Genomic DNA, 24,620 nt, shown 5'->3' with positions numbered 1-24,620 from the left:
CTAAATGACCGTTAATTAGACTACATGTTTGTGTTCCGGTTACTAGGCAACAGTCCATTTGAAGTTCAGTTGCGGAACTATTTTTTTATTTATTTTTATGATTAAATAAACAAACAAATCATAATCTGTTGTCGCTTATTACTGTTAACTAATAAATCGCGCTGTAGAACTGTTGTATAAAAGCAATATCACACGAGAGGGAGTGCTGTTATACTGAATATCAGCACGGCTGTGATTGTCTTCTTGTAGAGCTATGCCACGTCTCCCAACCAGACCAGTCTTGTTGTTTCTGGACTTAACTGTGTTAGGGTTAGGGTTCTCTAGGGTTCTCTACCTGGAGGTCGAAGGGCTCCGTGCCGGGCGCCTGGATCTTCACGGTGAAGCCGGTGTCCTGGATCACGATGACTTCCTGTTCGTTGGACTCGTCTCCGTCGCCGTCGCAGCCCACTTCCTGCCTGGGCTCCTCCGCGTGGTCGTGTGCCCCGCCCCCGTTCATCACGGCCGTGTCCTGAGCCCCGTGGCCTGTGATTGGAGGAGAGGAGAGGAGACGTTGGATTTAACCTCCTGCCGTCGGATAGGACAGGTGGGTCAAGAGGACAATGTGTCAAAGTAACAAACAACAAAGGAATCCTAATTGGTAAAAACTCTGCATGTTGTGTCGAGTACAGAGGCCCTGGTCAAGACTTACTGTGCGTCCAGGCGAGTACAGTGTGTGTGTGTGTGTGTACAGTGGGATCAAAAACAAAAGCCTATCATTAACTTCTTTAACACACAGGCAGCCAGGCGAGGCTCAGCAGCTTGACACAACACAGGGAATGCTAGGACACACACACACACACACACACACACACACACACACACACCTTGGTACTTCATGAAATATTGATTGATTGGTGGACATCAAACAAAGCAACAAAGCAGCCCTATGCTGCTGGACACTCTGGTCTATGTCACTCAGCTTGACAAACTCAGACACAGTATAAATCAGCTGGTTTAAAGGTTTGACTGACCCTGCATCTGTCTGTGTTGAACAGACAAAATCTTAAAATATGTTTTTTACATTTACAAGGATAATTAAATATTAAATATATTAAATAACCCTAGTCGTCTATCTGTATAGTATAGTACAGTGGATAGTGTACATAGCCTTTATTTATGTAAACCAGCTCCTTTCCCTTCTTGTGTTTTTTTTCAGTTTTTTTTTTCTTTCCTAACACCAGGGGAGCCACCCCTCCTAAATGTCGTTGTTTGGTACCTGTACTATAGCAATGACAATAAAGACCATTCATTCATTCATTCATTCATTCAATAAAAAATATATATATTTATCATAATCTGAAATCAGACGTCGACCAGAAAGGCCTTTAGAGGCTAAACTCAGTGATGTTGCAATTACAGGGTTCAGAGAGTCTGAAATTCCACAAGATTTCATCATTCTTCCGTCCTCTGATTGGCTGTGACCGGCATACCCTCTACATACCTCTACTCTGCCCAGCAACAGGCCAGCACGGCCCTGCAACCACCTCAACCCTCTCTCATCCCCCTTAAGACTCATCCAACAATCATCGGCAGGTAGCCCAAAGGTTAGAGAGGCCCGGATGGCAATCGGTAAGCTCGCTAGTTCGATCCCCCGCTTCAGGAGCTAGCTGCATGTGTGTGAGCTGGTGACTGGAGGGTAGCTGGCGTCACATCTAAGGTGCGTACGTACTAGAGTTGGAAGGTTTACGGTTAAATGGAAAACCGGGGTTTCTATAAATAGCAAACATGTTTATCAAAACCGTCATAAATTGCTATATTGTAGCGGACCGAAGCTACTGTGAGACGCTAATAATTCACCAGTATGTTTCTATGGTGGGAATTAGGCAAGGGCTTTTAAGGCTGAGTGGCAGTTGTGACGTATGGGGGTTTCATGTGGATGAGTTGACCATGGATCTATGGTTTTGACTTTTGACTGTTAAAAAAAAACTTTCATTAAAACTGTGACACTGTGTGTTCACTGCAACCGTCTCTGTCTCCTCCTTTGTTCTCTCAGACTCGTACAGTGGTGCCAGAAGTATTTTTAGAGCTGTTTGTATTTATTTATTTGAAGCACTTTTTTCAGCACTGCTCATGGAAAGTGTTTGGTCAGTAGGACATGACCAAAGGCCTCAACAATTAGTTTTGGGGATCAATGTTGTGGCCCTCTGGCCCTGTTCACGTTGCTTTCACCAACCACACCATCTCAGGATCAGTGATTTGTTCAAGGAAGAAAAAAAGGAAGAAAGGATGCATCTCTAGAGTATTCTAACAGGGCCACAGTATCATAACCTCTGCCATGGAGGTGGAGGGGATCTGGGGTCGACTTAGGCCTCTTACTTCTGGCTACAAGAACCAAAAGCCTTCCTCTCCTTCCTCTCCTTCCTCTCCCACCCTCCCCTGTTCCTCTCCATCTCCACCTGTAGAAGGAGTGCAGACTCCTGAGGGCCTCACTGGCTCCAAGGGAGTAGAAAAGGTCTAGAAAAAGGTGATAGAAGGAAAAACCTTCTCCTATCAGTGGCCCCGGGCCTGAGCTGGATTACTCTTCCTGCTACGACTGGTGGATTGATGATTCACTTGCTTAGTATTCAAATGTATTGATTGTAAGTCACTTTGGAATAAGGCGTCTGCTAAATGCCAAACATGTAAATGTAAATGTAGCCAGCGGTTCCCTTTTTCCACCACGGTAGTTTAAGCGCCGTCTCTCGGTCAGAGAAACTGGTTCCAGCGTGGAACCAACACTCGGCTGGTTTAGAACAAAGAACCGCTTACCCAGGGGGGCTAGAGGCGGGATTATCAAAGCAAAGATAGAAAGATAGAAATCAGATCAGTGTATCATTAGTTTATTTGAGATTGAGGCTAGGTAGCTAGCTATATCTACCTAGCGAGCTAGCTTACAACAAAGCCTAACATCCAACGTCCAGAACAATCACGACGAGCAGAGACGGAGCAGAGACAGATACAGGGACATTGATATCATGGCTCTCTAGCCCGCGGCAAAACAAATGGGGTCTTAGAAGCTTTGCGAATTGGAACAGCTGCACTAGCACCAGCTAGCTGCACTAGCAACCAGCCCATGAAGAGAACCAGGTTGTGCGTTGTGTGGAAAGGGGCCTCAGCTTGCCGCCTGATCGTTTAAGACTGGTAGTCTTGTTTCTAGAGAGGTGGACTGGATGCCCCCCGACTCCCTATTCAATGGGCTGGGAATTCAAAGTGAGAGAGGCAGACAGAGGGAGGGAGGGGGGGCAGAAGTGGAGAGAGGGAGAGGGGGATAGAAAGAAAGAGACTAGCCCTGCTCTGAATACGAAACACCAGTTGACATTTCTAGAGACTCACTAAAACATGAGGAGAATGAAGAGACATAAGCACATGAGAGATATAAAGTTCCTGGAGTGTCAGGTGTGAGCGTCAAGGAGGAGATCAACCAATCAAATGTGTTTAGAGAACTGGAAGGGTGACCTCATAAAGGATGGAATGGAATGAGGAAAGGAATCAATCCTCATTCCATTCGATCTATTAGGCTACAATGAGCGAAACGTCCTCCCCATGTCTGCACCCACCAGCCTCCATGGGACCTCATGCCTCCCTCTTGGATTTAATAAGTTTGGCCTGCATTATGTGCTCTGTTCTCCCCTTATAGTTGTCCTACTTGTTGCCTTGTTCCAAGTCACTCTTCTGCTCCATCTTTTGATTCCTCCATCCATCCATCCATCCATCCATGCCAGAGTAAAATGCCTTTTTCTTAAAGTTGGCACAAACACACAGCAGGTTATCCAATCGATTTGCTTTTCTTCAAGATTCACTTTTCAGCTCGGTTTCTGTCCGCATCTACACTCACATTAAGATTCAACTCATCACTTTACTTGGATAAAAAATTGAATGAAAATAATTAAAATGGAGTCAAAGGGAGGTGATGGGTAAAGCCTACAAATTACCAGGCTTTTTAAATATGGTGTACTTTCATAAACACTTACATGGCTAAGAAGTATAATAAGCATTGAGTACTTGTGTTTTATAGTGTTCTGTTCTTATTGTTGTTGTTGTTGTTGTTGTTGTTGTTGTTGTTGTATGTATTGGCTGGTGCAATCAAACTTTCACTCTGGTGATTAAATAAAGTAACATGGTATCTTATATTCAACTTATTTAAGTAGGCTATATGAATACTTGCTGCCATTCACTGAACTAAGTAGGCAAGTGTTAGTGGCTGCAGCAATATGAAGAGGGAGGCGATCATGTAGCCTCATACTTAGCCCTTCTGCAATGGAGCACGAAGGGAATGAGGGAGAGGTGGGGGGATGTTGGACTAGCTACATTGCTAAATCTGCTGCGTAGCTTACACCCTAAACCCAAGTAGAGCTAACTAACACTTGTCTTCTTTAGGAGAATTGAGATTACAAACCAAACATTAAAAGGATGTTTGCGCATTATGTAGGCCTAGGCCAAGCTGTGTAGACAGGATTACACACTGTTTTAGAATCTAGCATGCAGGTACCGTTGCAAGTGACCACAAAGCAAGCAAACGTTTTAGCTCTGCAAAGTTCGGCCTTCAGCGCTGTGTGCTGCCTGCTATGGGGACATGGGGGCAGATGAGGGTCTCTCCAGCCTACAGTTAAAGCAGTGGAGAAATGACCACCATGCCTTTGATATTGTTATTGCACTTCTAGGTTGCAGAACCTATAGCTCCCTGTAGAAGAGCCATAGGAAGATTCCTCTTGGGTTCCATCTAGATTCTAGAAGCATTTGTGGTATTCCATCAACCTAGAGTTCTACTCTTCTAATCCAGCAAGCTAGCCCCACAGTCTTCCTCTCTGCTGACCAGTTCTAAGCTGTTCTAGCTCTTCTCAAGGTTTTAACACAGCTTGAGAGAGTGTGTGTGTGTGTGGCTTTCACTACAGATTAATCAGTTCAGCCGTCCACTTCAGGGACCTTGAAGCAAACCTACAGACCCTGGCCTTGGCCCGGCACAAACACAGCAAGTCAAAACAAATCAAATCAAGCAAGGTCTTTCTTAGTTTGTTTGGTTTTTATGACTGATAATAGTTAGATGTATTACCACCACAAGACTGCAACATCCTCTTGACAGATAGAGAGCCGGGGAAGCAAAGCAGGGAAAACTGCAAGTCATCATGCATGGACCGCATAAGCATAACATACTCACAAGTAGAACAATGACTGCTGTTATGTCTACTGAGTATGATGCTTGTTGATTCTTTTATAGTGACCTCTTATGGACCATGCCTCCTGGCTGAGATGAATACAACTCTAAAATGAATAAGACCTAAGGTCAGAGGTTTTCTTCCTTAACACACTAAGCTGGCCAGAAAAACTCCCAAGACCGAATTGTAGGCTGCCGACGACCACCACCAAGGCTCAACCAAAGCCTCTCACTAAAGCCACTCACAATATAGAACATCTCTGGGCTCTGGCTCAGCTTACCGTTGCTCTCTCTCTACCTGATCAGGAAAAACTCCTGGCCCAAGCCATAACAGAAGCCTGGACAGCGGTAGGGCACGGAGGACTGAGCAGTGACCCTGTAAGGATTACAGTCTCATCTCTTCACCTTAAAGCTGCCAAAGCCCCCTAGTCCCTAACCCACCAATGGTAAATGGACTTATACTGTAGCGCCTTTTTGCTGCTCCAAAGCTGCTCCAATGGGCTTGACCCATTCACACACACACACACCAATGGCGGCAAGCTGCCATGCAAGGCGCCGGCCGGCCCGCTCACTGGGAGCAATTTTGGGGTTCAGTGTCTTGCCCAAGGACACTTCGACATGTGGCCACCCGGGGCTCGAACCGCCGATCTGCCAAACTTGTGATCATTAGACGGCGACTCTACCTCCTGCGCCACAGCCGCCCCCCCACCAACGGAGTCCCTCACCCCAGTGCGGCCTGTCCAAGCCGGCCAGGCAGCGACCACAGCTTTGCATTGTTTTGATATCGGTCCAGCAGTCATTTTGGCATTTGAATGATGACTCATCATGTTTGATGATTCATGCCAGAGTCAACACTACGAGTCATGTTATTGATTTAACATTAGTAGTGTTGGACGCAAGCGAGTAACACAATTTGCGAACAGATTTTTTATCAGGAAATGTTTACAAGAAAGGGTACTAGGCTATCTCTTTAATTGTTACCGCTGAGCTTGTGTGTGTATGATTAGTGTAGTAGTGTGTGTATGTATGTGAGCACAAAATGGTAAGTACACAGGTTTGTGGTAACTGTAGCTGTTACCATGGGTAAATAAACTTTATCCACTCAGCTCTTCTGTTCTCTGAGGCTGGGGGCCGATGTAGTGATTTGTGCTGGTGTGTGCTGCCAACAACTGTGCAGTTGCCATGCTTAGCTCTTAGCTTTGACATAATCCTAGCAGGTCCAATAAGAAAAAAGGCGAACCTTCGCTTCGGTTAGGCCCATTTAGTATTTAGTCGTGGGGGAGATACTCAGATAGGGGGCGGTATGATTCTATTGAGACCTGGGGCTGGTAGCATAAAGAAAGACCCAGTCATAGACTTAGATCTCACTTTAAGTCAGTCTTGCTATAGACTCTAACATGTGCCTGTTGCATAAAACTCACCTATGAGTGACTAAAGTAAGACTGACTTAGGCCACGTTCGTAGATTTGTTCTGAGAGCGCCGGAGCGTCCACGTGACTGCCTCTTGTCCAATCAAATTACTTGGTTCCATTATGACGTTGAACCCTGTGTGCGCGCCGACGATTTTACGAACGAACGCGGCCTTAGATAGCCTGTCACACAATGCATTCTAGGTAAAATAAGTTTGACCGTTGACAGAAGAAAAAAAACATGGCAGCCGAAACAACTAGCTACACCTAGCGGCAGAAGATCTGAGAGATCAACTCCCTTTTCTTCTGCTGAAAACGTATCATATTGGAGGAATATAATGTGGAGAAAAGGATACTGTCTGCTACTGGGTTGTTTCTGTCTCTGAAGACTCGCTCATGTCTTACTGCTCTTTCTAAAAACCAAAGATTCTCCATTTTGTAGGAAGCTAACAGAGAAAGAATATCGTTCCCATAGCAACATAGCTCTTAAGTCAAGCTTAGCCAGGGGGGAAGGTGGCTAACTTCCTAACCTTAAAATAAGTCTGTCTCTTGTGGCCTGGGGTGGTCCAGTGGTCCAGCACCGCGGTCTACAGTGCACACATATGCCCATGTCGGCATGGGTTCGACTCCGGCCCCCATGCCCTGCTGACATGCCCTCTCTCCCTTCTTCTCCTTACTTTCCTGTCTCTCTTCACTGTCTTATCTGTCCAATAAAATGAAAATACTCATTATTATGAGTGGGACTGCCCCACTCAGAAAAAATTACTTTAAAAAAAAAAAATCAGTCTGTCTCTTAATTTTTATGCAACAGGCAGTCTTAACTAGACTGGTCTAAAAACTAAGACTAATCTAAGGCTTCCACCAGTCTTTATCTATGTTTGTTTATGCAACCGGCCCCTGATCTTACGCAGGCAGGGGCAGACGACTTGAACGACTTTTGGATCGCTGCATGTTAGGAAACAGCCACTTAGGAAGCCGACAAAAGACTGACTGGGTTGTTTTATTACAGTTTGTGTGTTAGTAGGCCAGGGTTAGATCAGGGACCCAAATGTAAGCTAAATGCACGAGCACTGAAAAAGTTAGTTATTCATAATATGGAACCAAGAAAAGATATAGCTACTGTGAAAGAAACTAAAGTAATAACCTTGCATGTGCATGAAAGTGTAGCAATATAAACCCCTATAATACTATGACAGAGGCCATTTCAACCTTTCATTAAGTGTTAATTGAACTGACAAAACTCCAGGACAACATATATTGTTGTAAAGGGGAGATATATATTACATTCCACAGAGGCATCGACTGTGAGAGTTTACAGAATACATATTCAAATGATGTGATAGCTGACTGATGCATGATCATGCAATTGCATATTCATGATGCAACAGAGGCCGGCGTGGAGGCACACACAAGTAACTCCAAAGTCCTACCACTAATGTGACACTGAATGCACAATGCATTATGAAAGCTTTGTCCAGAACTTGCATAACTTGAACAGTTAACAGTGGCCTTATTATAACTACATGAGAGCATCAGAGCTACCTCCCTAACCCTAACTCTGCAAGCGATTAGCAATGACACATGTAAATATCAAGACTTACCTGCTATAAGGAGTCTCTTAGTGTGTAAATGTATAACCTTCTCTCAGGGAACACACACGCAGCGTGACTTTCTCTGAATGGCAACAACTTCCGCTTCCCGGTCGAGGGACACCCAACCTCTCCTACGGGGGGGGGGCTGGCAGGGGAACTCTGTTACATGGGTGACCTAGTCTCTCCGATCTCACTAGGTCACAGCAATATCTTCTAATAAGACGAACGAAATGAAACTACAGATGCCAATACATGTTTAAATGGGTAAAAATACCCCTAAGCGATGACGTCATGTAAACGGACACCCCTCTGTTCTGGCTGCATTGTGCTGTCCCACTGAAGGTGACCTTCATTCATTTGAACACACGTGTGTCTGAACGTTCTACGGCATGACAGTTCTCATAGAGCTTTGTTGTGATGGGGGTTAAACGTGTTTATCAACAATTAAACGTATTTTTTGTGATATGTTATATGTGTCTATGTTTGTGAATATGTCAATATGTTTTTCTGTTGTTTGCACCTTCAGAAAAGAACCACTACAATTTCATTGGATAGGCAACTGTACAAGGACAATTAAGTCTATTCTATTATATTCTATCTATTTCAATTACTCCCAAGTTATCCAACACAGCCTTTGAGCAACAACAAACTAACAACATGATATGCATGACATGACAACATGACAGCTGGCTAACCAAAGCTAAATTGTGGCTTTGCATAATCAAGCTAGTTGACTGACTTAAGCTTAGGTGCAAACGTTTACAATAAAGGACAATTATTGCATTTAGGAGATCATGTGAATGTTCGACCTTTAATAGCCTCACATAGCTGCTATCTATGATGGCTTTGCAGCTAAAGCCAGCTTGCATAGACTCTCTATGAGGATGGTGTCTGAACGTTTTGCTTAGCCAATGGTAGATACCTGGCTTACTTAGTTACTACCTTAAGTCTCCCTTTAACTTGGCTGTTGTCAATGTGACTGTCTGGGGGGTCTTTTGCAATAAATACATAACTAGCTGTGCAAACTGCATGTCTGTCCCACTAAAGACCAGGAACTACATGTCTGATTAAGCTGAACCATCATCTGATCCTGTAGCTAGACTAGCTTACCTCTAATTGTAAGTCTGCTAAATGGTAAAGAAACATGTAAATGCCAATCATCAACTGAAAGCTAAACTAATGACATATGCATGCACACAGCTTATCTCTGTATATCTGGTTGCCACAGCTCATAGGCACCGTGCAAGATTGCAGAAAGGATCATTGATGCCATGGCTGGCTTAGTATGAGAGTAAACGGTACTGCACTTATATAGCTATGCCTTTATCCAAAGCGCTTTACAACGGCCTCTCATTCACACACACATTCACACACCAAGCTACCATGCAAGGCGCCGGCCTGCCCGCTCACTAGCTGGGAGCAATTTTGGGGTTCAGTGTCTTGCCCAAGGACACCTGGCCTCCAGCCGGGGCTCGAACTCGAACCGCCGATCTGCCAACCTTGCCTGCGCCACAGCCTCCCCTAGTACTCGAGTCTCTCAGAGCTGCTTACCGCAGGCACAGAGGTCCTTCAGCAGCGATGCCTGGACGGTGTCTGTCTCTTTGCTCTCCGGCGTCTCTCCACCTTCATCCGAGGCCAGATCAACTGTGTTACAGCTGATGTTGTTGGGGACTGAAGCCGGGATGTCATCCGTCTTGCTCACCATGATTCTCGGGCTGTCAGTGTGGCAGCTTAGATATGGAAGGTGATTTAACCCAATAGAGATCCGGTGCTCGAAATTGCAGAATTGTGAATCTGTTCAATCAAATGTCAAATTGCCTTCTTCTTCTTCAAGCTAACAGGGCTACATGCAGAGGGTACACCGGTCGGTCTTACAAAAACAGTCTAAGGACAGTACTGACTGAGTACTGGTGGGACAGACACACGTGGTTCCTCCTCTTGACCTCTTTGCCTTTGCGTTTGGGTCCCACCCCCTTAAAACACCCAGGCTACGGAAAGTCTACTGTGCCATACACTGTTTGTTTTGGAAAACGGGTTATTTTTATGTTTATGCCCATCATAAGAGGATTCTCTTTTTATCTTTTGGTCTTGTAAAACTAGTATCATATGTACATTCCATGACATGACATGTAGACGTTTTGGTGCATTAACCATTTACATTATGGATAGGGGAGCACTTGCACAACCTTACATTAATTGATATTAATCAAATCATATTGACATAAAACTAGTATCATATTTACATTCCATAGTCATGACATGACATGTAGACGTTTTGGTTGCAAAATAACCATTTACATTATGGATTAGGGGAGCACTGTGACTTGCACAACCTTACATGAATTGGTTTGCTTGTGGAGAAATTGGAACTGCTGGCTGTTTCAGTAAATGACCTTTATCATATTGACCTACTTGTCATTGGTGCCTGCTAACCCAGAAGCCTATTACACTTTAACTGATTCATCAGAGATGTATTTGATGGCAGCTACTAGATTGTAATCAAGTGCAATACTGAAACACAACTGTGAACATTTCAAACCTGCAAACTGCGACACTTTATAGCATAGCATAGAGTACAGCACAGTGTTTTATTTGTATAGTATAGTATAGTGGATAGTGTACATAGCCTTTATTTATGTAAACCAGCTCCTTTCCCTTCTTGTTTTTAGTTTTTCTTTCCTAGCACCAGGGGAGCCCCCCCCTCCCAAATGTCGTTGTTTGGTACCTGTACTATATCAATGACAATAAAGACCATTCATTCATTCATAAGTCATGTCCAGGAATGATATTCAGGGTAGAGGTTGGAGCAGGTGGTCCAACACAGGTCTCGGTTAGGGACCAGCTCACAGAAACATTGTTTGCCTTGTTTGGAATAATGAATGTATGTCTTTTGTATGTAATTGTGTTATGTATTAAAGGTGTGTTGTAATCATAGCTGTATTGTAGACAGGGCGCATCTGCAAAAGAGATCTTTGTCTCAGTGTGTCTCCCAGGATAACTAAAGGTTAAGTGAAATCAGAGTCTATAGAAATGCCTCTCTGAATGAAGAGTTGGCCTACGTCAATCTGACTATTGTTTACAGACAAGTTGTACAGTCAGGGTAAGGTATCAATTTCCCTTGGCAAGACTCATGGACACTTACTTACAAGGAACTACCACCTCTGTTCAGCAATGCAGGATGTTCCCTGAAATATGTCCTTTGTTTCCTGGTACAATGATAACAGTGATACATTTGACTGGCTGAAATTAGTCACGGATGAAAACTGGTTTATTTCAATACCATCTGTTTGTTTGTTTGTTTTTATTTGTTCATAATGAAAAGATTCATACTTCCAACCTGGCATCCACTTCACTGTACAGTACATACTTTACCGGGTGGTTACTTACGTGCATACAAACAAATAATACATTTTAATTAAAGAATACAAATGAATAATAGTCATACAATAGTCCAATACTGCTTTAGTCAATCCTGAATTTTATTCAAATAACGTTGTACAGCTCTAAGCTCTACAGAAAGTAGTAGTAAGCTAACACAGTATGTGCGGTAGTTAAAGAGAGAGTTAGAAGGGGAGTCGTCTTCTCAGCAAAGGATGACATGATATTACTGTACACACTCCACGCTGAGAGAGCGTGTCAATGCATATCCTGGTGACAGGGGGAACAAAGCAGTGCCAGTGTCATAATGCTTTATTGCTAGACAAAGGCAAACACGTATCAATAAGAAAAAAAGTTGAATACATCCCATAATGCATACTTCCATCCATTATGGTTCCTCGTCCGGTTTCTGTTAGGCGCACTGACCATCAAAGGTCAAAGGTGAGACAAGAGATTGCTATAAGAAAAGAGAAATGGAACACTTGACATGAAAGTGCTACTATACCTATGTAGTAATGGCTGTGATTGCTGTTGTGACATAGCTAATTATGTGGTATTTGCATTGTATAAAGAGTTGAATAGTTTATGTTTTATCACACAAGTGGAATATGGATCTGTCATTATTCGGTTGTTAAGTCGTGACGTGTTTCCGGGTCCAAAGTTGGCTGAGGCGCTCTCTTCGAAATGCCTCAGTAATAATAATAATTCATTATATTTGTATAACGCTTTTCCGAGGCTCAAAGACGCTGACAAATATGGGAAAAACAGGAAAGTGCCGTGTCCCTTGTTGTATGAATAGATCCCAGTCTAAAAAACGATTGAACTGTCATTCTACCGCTGTAGTACACTGGTACTCTGGTGCTTTAGTACACTGGTACTCTGGTGCGGAGAATTTCTGGTTTGGATCCGGAAATTGCTTAACGTCACGTTTGACGTCAGACTTAACAACCGAATTCCACTTGTGTGATAATAACACAAGCAATGTTGTCACTACAGTAACTACAGTTAGCCTACACAGCTATAGGGCAGCAGGTATAACAGCTATAGGGCAGCAGGTATAGGGGCAACGTGTGCCTGTGAAAAAGAAACCGTCTCCTTTCACAGATGGAAGACATCCTTAGGAGTGTCAAATCTCTCTGCATCATTTTAAAAATCATAATAAGCAATGGAGACACGTTGTCATTGGACGGAAGGAGAGAGAGGACAAGGTCATAGGTCATACAACCCACTTGGAGTGTGTTGGTCACTTTAGGCTCGTGGTCTTCAAACATCCTTTCGGTCAAACGCACCATCGAACAAAATCTGAATCCTTATGCAGATCACAGGCGTGTGTGACTAAGGATAAAGGGATTGTTTGGATCCCGTGTGTGGTTGTGATATTGTATCAGGGTGTGTCTCAGTAGACATTTATATAAAACAAAGTGCAGAATTTGAATTGCAGTACCATTTGGTATTTTCTCTAGACCGATATTGCTAACATTGATGTACGCAGTGTAGGAGGTCACCAAGTCAAATGGAGATGTTATGTTCCTTTGGAGATGGCAGGTCCTAGACACAAACACGTCACCTCATCGCCTACTGTTTATGCACAGGAAATATACCAAGTATCACCCCTATACCACCCTGTATCACCCCTATACCAAGTATCTAATAACCAAGTACCACCCCTATACCAAGTATCACCCTATACCAAGTATCTAATAACCAAGTATCACCCCTATACCCAGTATCTAATAGAAAACCTTAACAGTCCTGATTCACATCGATAAAGAACACATAGGAATGAATCATATCATATTCATTGAGGAAACAGAGTGTGTTGTATTTTGCCATGTTCAATTCCAAATTGAATGAGGAATGTGTTCTGAAAAGCTGAAGAAACAGTCCACCCACATCCATGAGAAACAGCTCTCCAGCCTGAGTGAAAGGACACCACCTCGTCTTCTTGCATTTCTCCTACAAAAATGGTACTAGCCAGATTGATAATCAGGACGTTCTGGTTGAGAGTCTGTAGACGACACAAACGCTCCGTCCTGGAGGCCCCGGAGATGAGAATGTCGTCCAGATAGACAAACAGGAATGGCAGGTCTCAACAAACCGGGCCGGCCTGGGTCCTATGTTCCCTGGGTCCTATGTTCCCTGGGTCCTATGTTCCCCGGTCTCGTGGGTATATGTAGGCTATGTTTTCCGGTCACTGCTTGGTGGGGCAGAGGAGACAGTCGGCTCTGTGAGGCTCTGGGAGGTCCGGGAACTCAGCGAGGGAAAACCCATTAGGAGTCAACAGTTCTGTCGTGCCCCGAACCACTGAGTGCAGCAACGCATCCCCAGGCTACTGCGCATTTGAGCGTAAGTGTCTGGGAACGAGACTACCAAAAAAGAAGACAGTTGTAGTGACTTTTCATATAATGAGGCATGAGACTCAAAATGCCTCAGAATAGACTCTATAACATGATGGTATACAACATGACATTCTGTGATATAATTAACACAATCTATTTAGTTAAACAATCAGATAAAACAAACAATCATAAACATGTCCTTGTCCAATATTAAATGCTATTTTATGAAATGCATAAATACCCCATAAAGTTGACTCCCGGTTATATTGAGTTAGTAAGACAACCAAGTTTAAGAGGCTACAGTATATAGCCTGATAAAGATATACGGCTCAAAGACGACATCATCAAACTGACTCACTTGCTTCAAGAGCCCATTAAGGTCCTACAGAACAGCGACATATTTGAAATTCAATTCAGTTTTCAATTAATATGCGAAATATCAGTTATATTGTCCTGCTACTTATTGATTTCTAATGCACTTTAGTAGTGAGTTTTCATTATAGCTTCTAGGCCTATCAGCGTAACCATGGACTGACTTTGATCCAGTTTTGAATTATCTTATTGTAGCATAGCAGTTATTTAACATTTATTAAGCAATCAATAACTTCTAACTGCCACAAAGAAGCAAATCCAGCATGTTGAGCTGAGAGCTTCAACAAGCCCAGAAAAGTAACATACAGTAGTTAGGGTTAGGGTTAGGGTTTTTTGTTTAGGATGCCATTCCCCCATCCTACCACTAGAGGCCATTAGATGCTAAACAATGCCGTTGGGTAGTTCAAAAGTGACACACGTTGACAGTTGTGAACTAATGGCTTTCAGTAGCAGCTGTCTGCTCAGGGTTGGGAGCCACAGTACACATAGCCAACACAACCAACCTATTTATGGAATTCGACAAAGAATTCCTTAAGATTTATGTATGAAATTGACAAAAGAATCTAGCAATAACAGTCCTATTAAAGAACCTCCGGACTAGTTCGACTAAATCAACCGTCAACGTAAGCCCAGACTAAAACCAGTCAACAGAACAGAGAGAACAAAGGGATATCCTAAACCATATTGTCCTGTGTTCCACGTTCCCTGAGGCCAAAAATCCCCAACAGTCACTGATGTAAATAACCACACAGGTGAGCCCACTCCCCTGTGTACAGCACACACACCCCAGCACAGAGACACCTGGTCAAACCGGTCCAAAGGGATTATCTGTGAGATCTACTCTCTGGTCTTGTTTATACAAAGCGTCCATATACTATAGAGGGGGGTATCTCTTGGAATGCACATGTGCACGCACGCGCACACACACACACACACACATACACACACACACACACACACACACACACACACACACACACGCACACACACACACACACACACACACACACACACACACACACACTCACACACACACACACACACACACACACACACACACACACACACACACACACACACTACAACATGATTAAGACATGCAAAATGTTTCTTGGTGAGTTCCCAGGGTTCCCTCTGTTATATAGCTGTTGAAATCTGAATCTAGCAAAGCAGAAAGATACACTCAATTAAGGCCCCAAATCAGATCAAGAGTAGAGTATACAGTATTCCATATTGATGTAAAGTGATTAGTGATGCCTTAATAGTTCATGTGTAGACCTTTAAGTGATTTAGATCATTTGTAAATGGTAAAAGTGTCCATCACAGCGATATACTAAATGGAAAATGTGTGTCATCATAATCAACAATCATAAATAAATCAATTAGTTTCATCAAGTTTCATCAAGATTATTATTCTTAAAAAGAATAATAATAAAAAGAATAATAATTACTAATTAATAAATAAATAAATAATTGTAATAATAATAATAATAATTTTTTAAAACACTCTCATAGTAATGAGGATCATTATGAGGAAGCTGATGCATTTAAAGAAATGCTCACAGTAGGGCTAGGCTAGGCTAGGCTAGGCTAGGCTCGGCTAGGCTCGGCTAGGCTAGGCTATGGCTAAGCTATTCAGCCTTGGTCTCAGCAGCAGGGGGTGCTGTGGCCCTGGCAGCCAGTCTATGGGCCCCTCCCTGGGCCTCCTCCCCACCCCCCTCCTCCTCCTCCTCCTCCTCCTCCTCCTCCTCCTTCGCCCGTCTGTGGCGGCTCCTCCCCCGGTGCCTGCTGCGCGGGGGGTGGAGGAACAGCGCGGGGTCGGGCATGGCCGTGGGCTCCGCGGGGCCCGTCACCCTCTCCCGGGGGACGCACTCCCGGGCCCGCTCCGCCCGCAGGAGGTGTCCCGACGAGGAGGAGGGCCTGCTGCCTCGACGTTTGGGCTTGGGGGAGGCCATGGGGGAGGCGCTCACGCTCACAGAGGCCCCCACAGAGGCCCCCACAGAGGCCCCCACGGAGGTCGTCACACCCACGGAGGAGGAGGAGGGACACTGAGGAGGGAGGGGGGAGGCGTACCTCTCTCTCTCTGTCCCCTGCTGGGCGCTCAGCCTCACCCTCACACCCCCTGCTCCCTGCCGCTGATGCAGCCTCTGGCGGTGGAGCGTCTGGCGCGCGGCGTGCAGCTGGAAGGAGAGGTAGGCGGCGTTCTCCGTCTGCTGCCGCAGCTCCGTGTTCAGCACGGTGGAGCGGTGGCTGCGGCGTTTCAGCTCCTCCAGGAAGCGGCGCTCCTTGTCCTTGAGGTTGGCCCGCAGCGTGCCCACCAGCGCCCCCTTGTGGCCGATCTCCGTGCGCATCTCGCCCAGGGCGCACTGCTGCCGGGACAGGCGGGTCTCCGCCTCCCTGCAGCGGGCGCGTCGGAGATCCTCCTCCTCCGCCAGCAGGTCTGGAACACACACACACGCACACACACACGTACCAACACACATGAACACAGAGAGTCAATATGATACTCAGGAAGCATGTACAGAGACACACACACACATGAAAACAACATACACACACACACACACACACACACACACACACACACAGTCACACGCACACACACACATCCCTTCACATACACATAGATAATCATTTATACACAAAGAAAGGCCTACACACGGCACAGCAGGAGTTACATCGCAGGCTAATTAATGAGGCTGTCCTCCGATTTCTACCTCCACCACCCCCCCCCCCCCCCCCCCCCCCACCACCACCCCCCCCCCGACATGGCTACAGGACTAACATAGAGCAGATACAGACAGCATAGAGGAGACCGGGGTCAGCAGATCCAGTCAGACCAATAGATGGAATGAGGTCATGTGACCCACACTGGCTGCTTGAAATCACTGGGGGATAATCTGCCAGATAGGTAATGGGGGGGGGGGGAATGTCCAGACAAAAGCAGTAGACTGGTCACATATGGGTGAAGGATTATGTGATGCAGCCATTGAGCAAATCCCAGCCACCCCCAATCTCCAGCACAGCAACTGGCTAGGGTGGCTAGGCTAGGCTAGGCCATCTGCTCCCAGCTAGCTACTGGTGGAGGGGAGTGAAAGAGCAGCTTGGTGTGGGAGGAGAGGAGAAGAGGAGGAGAGGAGAGGAGAGGAGAGGAGAGGAGAGGAGAAGAGAGGAGAGGAGAGGAGAGGAGAAGAGAGGAGAGGAGAGGAGAGGAGAGGAGAGGAGAGGAGAGGAGAGGAGAGGAGAGGAGAAGAGAGGAGAGGAGAGGAGAGGAGAGGAGAAGGGAGGAGAGGAGAAGGGAGGAGAGGAGAGGAGAGGAGAGGAGAAGAGGAGGAGAGGAGAGGAGAGGAGAGGAGAAGAGAAGGGAGGAGAGGAGAAGGGAGGAGAGGAGAGGAGAGGAGAGGAGAAGAGGAGGAGAGGAGAGGAGAGGAGAGGAGAGGAGAAGGGAGGAGAGGAGAAGGGAGGAGAGGAGAGGAGAGGAGAGGAGAAGAGAGGAGAGGAGAGGAGAGGAGAGGAGAAGGGAAGAGAGGAGAAGGGAGGAGAGGAGAGGAGAGGAGAGGAAGGAGAGGAGAGGAGAGGAGAGGAGAGGAGAGGAGAGGAGAGGAGAGGAGAGGAGAGGAGAAGGGAGGAGAGGAGAGGAGAAGAGAAGGGTCATTGTTTTTGTGGGTTGGTTGGTAGTTGATACACCTCAAGACATTCCACAGAGCTCACAGACACATTTTCTTCCGGGGGATAGTACGGTAGATTGGAAGAAGATTGGTGCAGAATTTAAATTCTGCCACTATAAAGGGAGGGTCCTTAATTATTTTTCAATAATTTCAATCGAAATATCTGTGAGTCCATAGTCCTGCCATCTGGTGGCCAAATGGAAGCATGACACCCAGAGCATTCTAAAGAAGACCCCCCCTCAACCCTGTCAGAAAACCTCTGGCCTAAAGTGAATGTAGCCTATGCATATGCTGCAGGGGAGGCTGGCGGAGGTAGAAAGCAGAGGCCAGGCTCAATGTAATGTAACACCAACATGATACCATTCCTCATTCCATTCCATTCCATACTTTGTGACGTTAGAATTATAAGGTTGTATCTCAATTTCTGTCAAAATTGAGTTTTTTTCAAAATCTGATCCATTAGGTGTTTATTAATGCCTGTGTGGTGTTATTTTTAAAATGTTGACATTTTTAAGTTAGTAATCCATAAAATACAAAGGTTCCATCTCACAGAACATAATGGAATGTAAAAACTTTGACGCTCGATATCTCAGAACTGCCCTAAACGGAGATAGAACCTTATCATTCTAAACTCACGACTTGTCAAAGCCTTTCTATCCTTCAGTGGGAGAGATGGATGAGAAGGTCTGAGTCAGTGCTGAGGCGGACCAGAGAGAGCTGCCGGCAGGGGACTGGGATTATTACCCAGCAGCCTCTCTGGGGCGCTGACCCCCAAACTAGGTCAAATTAGCCACAGGGGGGAAAGATCCCCAGAAATAGGAGCAATGGTTCTGTACTTGAAGTGTCCCTGGGGTGTAACTGAACATGTATGCTTTGAGCTGCTGCCGGGATTCTATGTGTTATCGAACGGTTAGGCAGGGCTGTAACTGAACTGAGATGCAGTGTGTGTGTGTGTGTGCGTGTGTTTGTGTAAGAAGAGGAACGAATGTTGATACTCCGTTCGATTTAGATTACTGTATGGCCTGATAGCCTACCCCTCCTCTACCTCATCCCTCTCTCTCCTCCACCCCCCCCCCCTCCTCCCTCTCTAACCCGGGGGCTGGGTTCCTCCATCTCTCCGTCTACGTGTCGCCCCACCAGACCCAGGATGAGGTCATGTACTCAACATAGAAAATGCTGTGTAATCTGATCATTAGCCTTGGTCTCTCTCTCTCTCTTTCTCTCTCTCCTTCTTCTTCTCTTATTACACTAAATATTTCTCTACCTCTCTCTGATGCCCCCCCTTACTGTACCATCCTCCATCCCCCCATCCCTCCCTCCCTCCCCATCCCTGCCTCCCCCATCCCTCCCTCCCTCCCAAATCCCTCCCTCTCTCTCAGCAGACAGGCTGTAATCAGATCCCCCCACCGGGGCTGCAAGGAAAATGTGAGAGAGGAGGGGAAGAAAAAGGATAGATCACTTTGCAATTTGCCAGGGTGGAGGAGAGAGAGAGGAGGGATGGAGGGGTGGAGGAGAGAGGAGAGGGTGGAGGAGAGGGTGGAGGAGAGAGGAGGGATGTGGTAGAATGAGAGGATGGGGGGGGGGGGGGGTGGCCTGGGTAGGACCCCCCCTTTCAGCCTTCTTCTCTTTCGTTCTCTCCATCACTCTTTCACTCCCAACCCCTATGATGTCATTATCCAAGATAAAACATTTGCAGCATTTTATTATATTATTTATTATTGTTAAGTTGGGCAGTCGCACATATATTTTATTTTAAATTATTTTGTTATCATTTTATAGGACAGATACAGTGAAGACAGACAGGAGAGTAAGGAGAAGAAGGGAGAGAGAGAGGGGGCATGTCAGCAGAGCATGGGCCGGATTCTAACCCATACCCAACATGGGCATAATGTGTGCACTGTAGACCGTGGTGCTAGACCACTGGACCACCCCAAGCCAAGGTACCAGACCACTGGACCACCCCAGGCCATGGTGCTAGACCACTGGACCACCCCAGGCCATGGTGCTAGACCACTGGACCACCCCAGGCCATGGTGCTAGACCACTGGACCACCCCAGGACCACTGGACCACCCCAGGCCATGGTACTAGACCACTGGACCACCCCAGGCCATGGTGCTAGACCACTGGACCACCCCAGGCCGTGGTGCTAGACCACTGGACCACCCCAGGCCATGGTGCTAGACCACTGGACCACCCCAGGCCATGGTGCTAGACCACTGGACCACCCCAGGACCACTGGACCACCCCAGGCCATGGTACTAGACCACTGGACCACCCCAGGCCGTGGTGCTAGACCACTGGACCACCCCAGGCCATGGTGCTAGACCACTGGACCACCCCAGGCCATGGTGCTAGACCACTGGACCACCCCAGGCCATGGTGCTAGACCACTGGACCACCCCAGGCCATGGTGCTAGACCACTGGACCACCCCAGGCCTCAGCATGGAGCCCTTCTTGTACAGTAGCTAGACACTCTACCTCAACCAACTCCTTAACACTAGAACAGCCGTGCCTTTTTTACCTACTAGAAGAGCCACTTCGGGGTTCAAATGACCATAGTCTTCTTTACAATGGAAAGCTGCTATTTACACACAACGACCACTAGTTGGCCGTCAAAAAATGTGCCTGCCTCCTACACAGAAAAACTGTAGCTTTATACTAAAAATAGCTTCATACTAGCTTATTCTAGCTTAGTGATTTTGAAAATGTAAGGATACTGGGTGGTAGAACGCACACATCTAGGAAAAGTCATGAAAGGAGGGTCCTGAAATTCGATTGAGTGCAAAGATCTAACTTTTTTTTTTTACTCAGAGGGTCAAATGACCCCACCCATGGCTGTTTTAGAGCTAAGGACATGTGTTAACACACACAATCCTGCTGCTGTTTTTTCTCTCATATGGATGATGTCATATGGATGATGTGTACATTGGCCAATGCTGCGCCACACTATCCAACCATGACCGATCTTTCTAATTCTGGGAGCCAATCAGCCGCCAGGGAGCGCATAAACATAAACACCCGCTCTCATAGGACGGTTAGTCATGGTAACTGGGTCTCTATGGTGGAGGATGAGAAAGGGAGAGGAGGAGCTATGGGGGACGCGGGGAGAGAAAGAGAGAGAGGGGCAAACTACTCATCCCTCGGGGGATGTCGACACTGGAATACAGGCATGGGGCCCTGGCATGGGGAGGGGTGGGGTGGGGGTGACATGGGGGGTGGGGGTGGCATGGGGTGGGGGTGGGGGGTAAAAGCCTAAAGAGGGCAAGAGCAGTCAGCGCTCCAACGCCAAGCCTTCAGAGAGACGGAGTGAGAGAAAGAGAGGAGCAGTGAGAGAAAGAGAGAAAGAGAGAAAGAGAGAAAGAGAGACGCAGACTTCAACTTACCGATTTGGCTCCGGCCTGGAGGCTTCACGTTCACCTCGCATGTCAGCTCTGAGAACACAGAGAGGGAGTACACATCGTGACGTTAGAATTATAAGGTTCTATCTCCATTTTTGTTCAAAATTTAGTTTTTTACATAATCTGATCCATTAGGTGTTTATTAATGCCTGTGTGGTGTTATTTTTAAAATGTTGACATTTTTTAGTTAGTAATTCATAAAATACAAAGGTTCCATCTCACAAAACATAATGGAATGTAAAAACTTTGATGCTCAATATCTCTGAACTGCCCTAAACAGAGATAGAACCTTATCATTCTAAACGGAGATAGAACCTTATCATTCACCACATATTAATCTGTCTCATTATTTTTGGTGTGATGAACTAGCGGCACTACAGTATATTAAAAATGTGTTGGAATGAAATGGACACAAATGTCCTTAAATGTACACAAATAATCTTAAATAAAAACTGACAATGGATACTTTAGCCTCATAGTAGCTAATTGTTTGATTTCACATCCAAACTTTTGGAGTAGAGAGACAAAAGAAGAAAAAAGCGTCACTGTCCCAATTCGGTTGTTAAGTCGTGACGTGTTTCCGGGTCCAAAGTTGGCTGAGGCGCTCTCTTCGAAATGCCTCAGTAGTAATAATAATTCATTATATTTATATAGGGCTTTTCCGAGGCTCAAAGACCCTGACAATATGGGGAAAACGGGAAAGTGCTGTGTTTAGTTTTCAGTGACTAGAAAGGTGATTTAAGTGACTTTGAACGTTGCATGGGTGTTGGTGCCAGATGGGCTGTTTTGAGTATTTTAGAAAGTGCTGATCTACTGAGATTTTCCCGCACAACCATCTGTTATGTCTGTTAGCTGTAACACTAAAGGATACGATAGAGCCGTAGAAGCGGAATTAAAGGACAAAACCAGACAGACAGTTTTGGCTTTTGTTGAAAAAAAGATTCAAACAACAGAGTGGCAACGTTAGTCATTCATGACGGATATAATGTAGCTAGGAGCAGATATGATTTAATGTAGCTAGGAGCAGATATGATTTAATGTAGCTAGGAGCAGATATGATATAATGTAGCTAGGAGCAATTCTCAGTCAAATCTGTCGAAAGGTTGTCAAAAAAAGATGGTGAAGGGGGTTCAGAGGGTAATATGCTCCTGGAACAAACTCCCTGAAGAAATCAAACAGGCCCAAACTCTAAAAATATTTAAAACTAGGCTAAAAACTACCTATATGTTCTGCAGTAGTTGTGATTGAACACTAACACTTTTATCTATCTGTTTTTTTTATCCATTATCTATTATCTTATTAAATGTTTTATGTAGTTATTTCTTATATCCTATCTCTCTGAGAGACATAAAACATATCTAGGCTACTGTATGTCTTTTTATTCATTGTCTATTATCTTATTAAATGTTTAACTATTTCTTGTCACTTTTATTTTCTGACTGTTCTCCTCTTGTTGTAGTTTTATGTTGTATGTAAAGCACTTTGAATTGCTTAATAATTCTAACGTCACGGTGTCCCAATAAGCCTGAATACGTCATGACAAGCTGTTAACGTCTCGCCTGTGGTGCAATTATCTTGATTGCAGTTGTGAGGCGATTAAAATCTACACACTGTGTTGATGTCATCATGTTGAGTTAAACTGATTCAGTTTGTGAGGTAAGGCCGCAGGTCCCCAGCAGGTCCCCAGTCAGCGATTGTACAATAATATGACGTCAGGCATCGACATCACACTCGGGTTACTCACAAGGACAAAGACCAGAGATAAGGCAAGATGGAACACCCCACCCCAGCCAAAACATTCAACACTATGTCTTAGAAAGCTAGTTCACCCCCTGAAATAAACACATCATCTATCTCTTCTTTCTCTCCCCCTCTCTCGCTCTCTCTCTCTCTCTGTCTCTCTCTCTCACACACACACACACATACCCTTTCTCTCCCTCAGCAGAGTGAGGGGGGGGGGGGGGGGGGGCATGGACAGCATAACTCTACTGAGGGTGAATCAGCCCCTGATTGCCAGGAAGGTATTGACCTGTGGTTCCCTGTCATGGAAACCCTGTCAGACTGCTGCTCTATCACCCAACTCTCCAACCAGGGGAGGCTGGTGGGGGTAGAAGAGAGGGAGAGAGAGAGAGAGAGAGAGAGAGAGAGAGAGAGAGAGAGAGAGAGAGAGAGAGAGAGAGAGGGAGAGAGAGAGAGAGAGAGAGAGAGAGAGAGGGGAGAGGGAGAGGGAGAGAAAGAGAGAGAGAGAGAGAAAGAGAGAGAGAGAGAGAAAGAGAGAGAGAGAAAGAGAGAGAGAGAGAGAGGGAGAGAGAGAGAGAGAGTAAAGCTCACCAGAGGCCAGGCTCATTGTAATACATGGAACGGAATAAGGAATGGTATCAGTTTGACAACAATAAAAACAGCTGCGTTGACGCTGAAAACCTGTGTAGGTTTTTAAACCTACTCTTTTGTACGACACAGAAAATTGAACAGGAACCGATAAGGGAATCAATTAAGAATCGGAAACGATAAGCAGAATCCGATAATGGCATGTATCGATAACATTTGATCAATTCCCATCATCCCTATGCAAGTGACTATTACTCAGAGTCTGTGTCTGGATGCTCACACTGCAAACTATTTAGTAGGCATTTTCAGAATGCAAGATTAGAAAGTTTTGCAATATATGAAATATGTAATGAAATGTAGTATGTATAAAATGCCACAATGTCATGCTAGATTTGCCTTGATGTAATATGAATTCACTGCACACTATTCAACAAGTCCAACAATTCAATGGAGGCGGGCAGTAGTATGGTAAATGAACTGCACTTACAGTATATAGCGCCTTTTTTTGCTGCTCCAAAGCTGCTCCAAAGCGCTTTACAACGGCCTCTCATTCACCCATTCACACACACATTCACACACCAATGGCGGCAAGCTACCATGCAAGGTGCCGCCCCGCTCACTGGGAGCAATTTTGGGGTTCAGTGTCTTGCCCAAGGACACTTCGACATGTGGCCAGCCGGGGCTCGAACAGCTGATCTGCCAACCTTGTGATCATTAGACGGCGGCTCTACCTCCTGCGCCACAGCTGCCCCACAGTATAGTGAAATGTAACCAATTTACCATCAACAACATGGTTGAGTTTTACAGGTGACGGTTTCTCAGTATGCATGAGATGTAGTATGTTGAAGTCACTTACTGCATACATTTTACAAAACAGTAGGCTCTAAATTAGTATGTAGTAGATACTTTTAGTAAAAAGTTGTGGTTATTTTTAATAAAGAATTGCATTAGTCGCTGTTTCAC

General features: G+C 45.4%; 2 protein-coding genes across 4 annotated transcripts in view; both read right to left on the bottom strand.

The window, feature by feature from the left end:
- The window catches only part of cluha (clustered mitochondria (cluA/CLU1) homolog a), a 34,059-nt gene extending 24,069 nt beyond the window's left edge, over positions 1 to 9,990 (bottom strand). For 2 of the 3 annotated variants that reach the window (XM_080548762.1, XM_080548763.1), the window contains exons 1-2: positions 9,723 to 9,990; positions 335 to 522 (exon numbers count right to left, since the gene is read on the bottom strand). In XM_080548762.1, the coding sequence (XP_080404888.1) occupies positions 335 to 522; positions 9,723 to 9,876 (342 nt within the window). In that variant the 5' untranslated portion in view covers positions 9,877 to 9,990. Of the gene's footprint in view, positions 1 to 334; positions 523 to 8,180; positions 8,224 to 9,722 lie in introns of those variants that run through there. The other variant, XM_080548764.1, reaches the window with a different exon arrangement.
- Positions 9,991 to 15,891: 5,901 nt separating this feature from the next.
- Positions 15,892 to 23,676, bottom strand: ccdc92ba (coiled-coil domain containing 92Ba; the record flags this gene model as incomplete). The annotated part of the gene is made up of 4 exons (XM_080549089.1): positions 15,892 to 16,200; positions 16,372 to 16,700; positions 21,315 to 21,362; positions 23,661 to 23,676. 4 exons carry the CDS (start codon positions 23,674 to 23,676, stop codon positions 15,892 to 15,894), a joined length of 702 nt encoding a protein of 233 aa, XP_080405215.1.
- Positions 23,677 to 24,620: the final 944 nt, after the last annotated feature.

Source organism: Nansenia antarctica (assembly GCF_963989245.1).
Source record: "Nansenia antarctica genome assembly, chromosome: 19".
In the NCBI taxonomy this organism is placed as follows: Eukaryota; Metazoa; Chordata; class Actinopteri; order Argentiniformes; family Microstomatidae; genus Nansenia; species Nansenia antarctica.
Note: the sequence above shows the minus strand (reverse complement) of the source record. Positions and strands in the feature narration are given on the sequence as shown.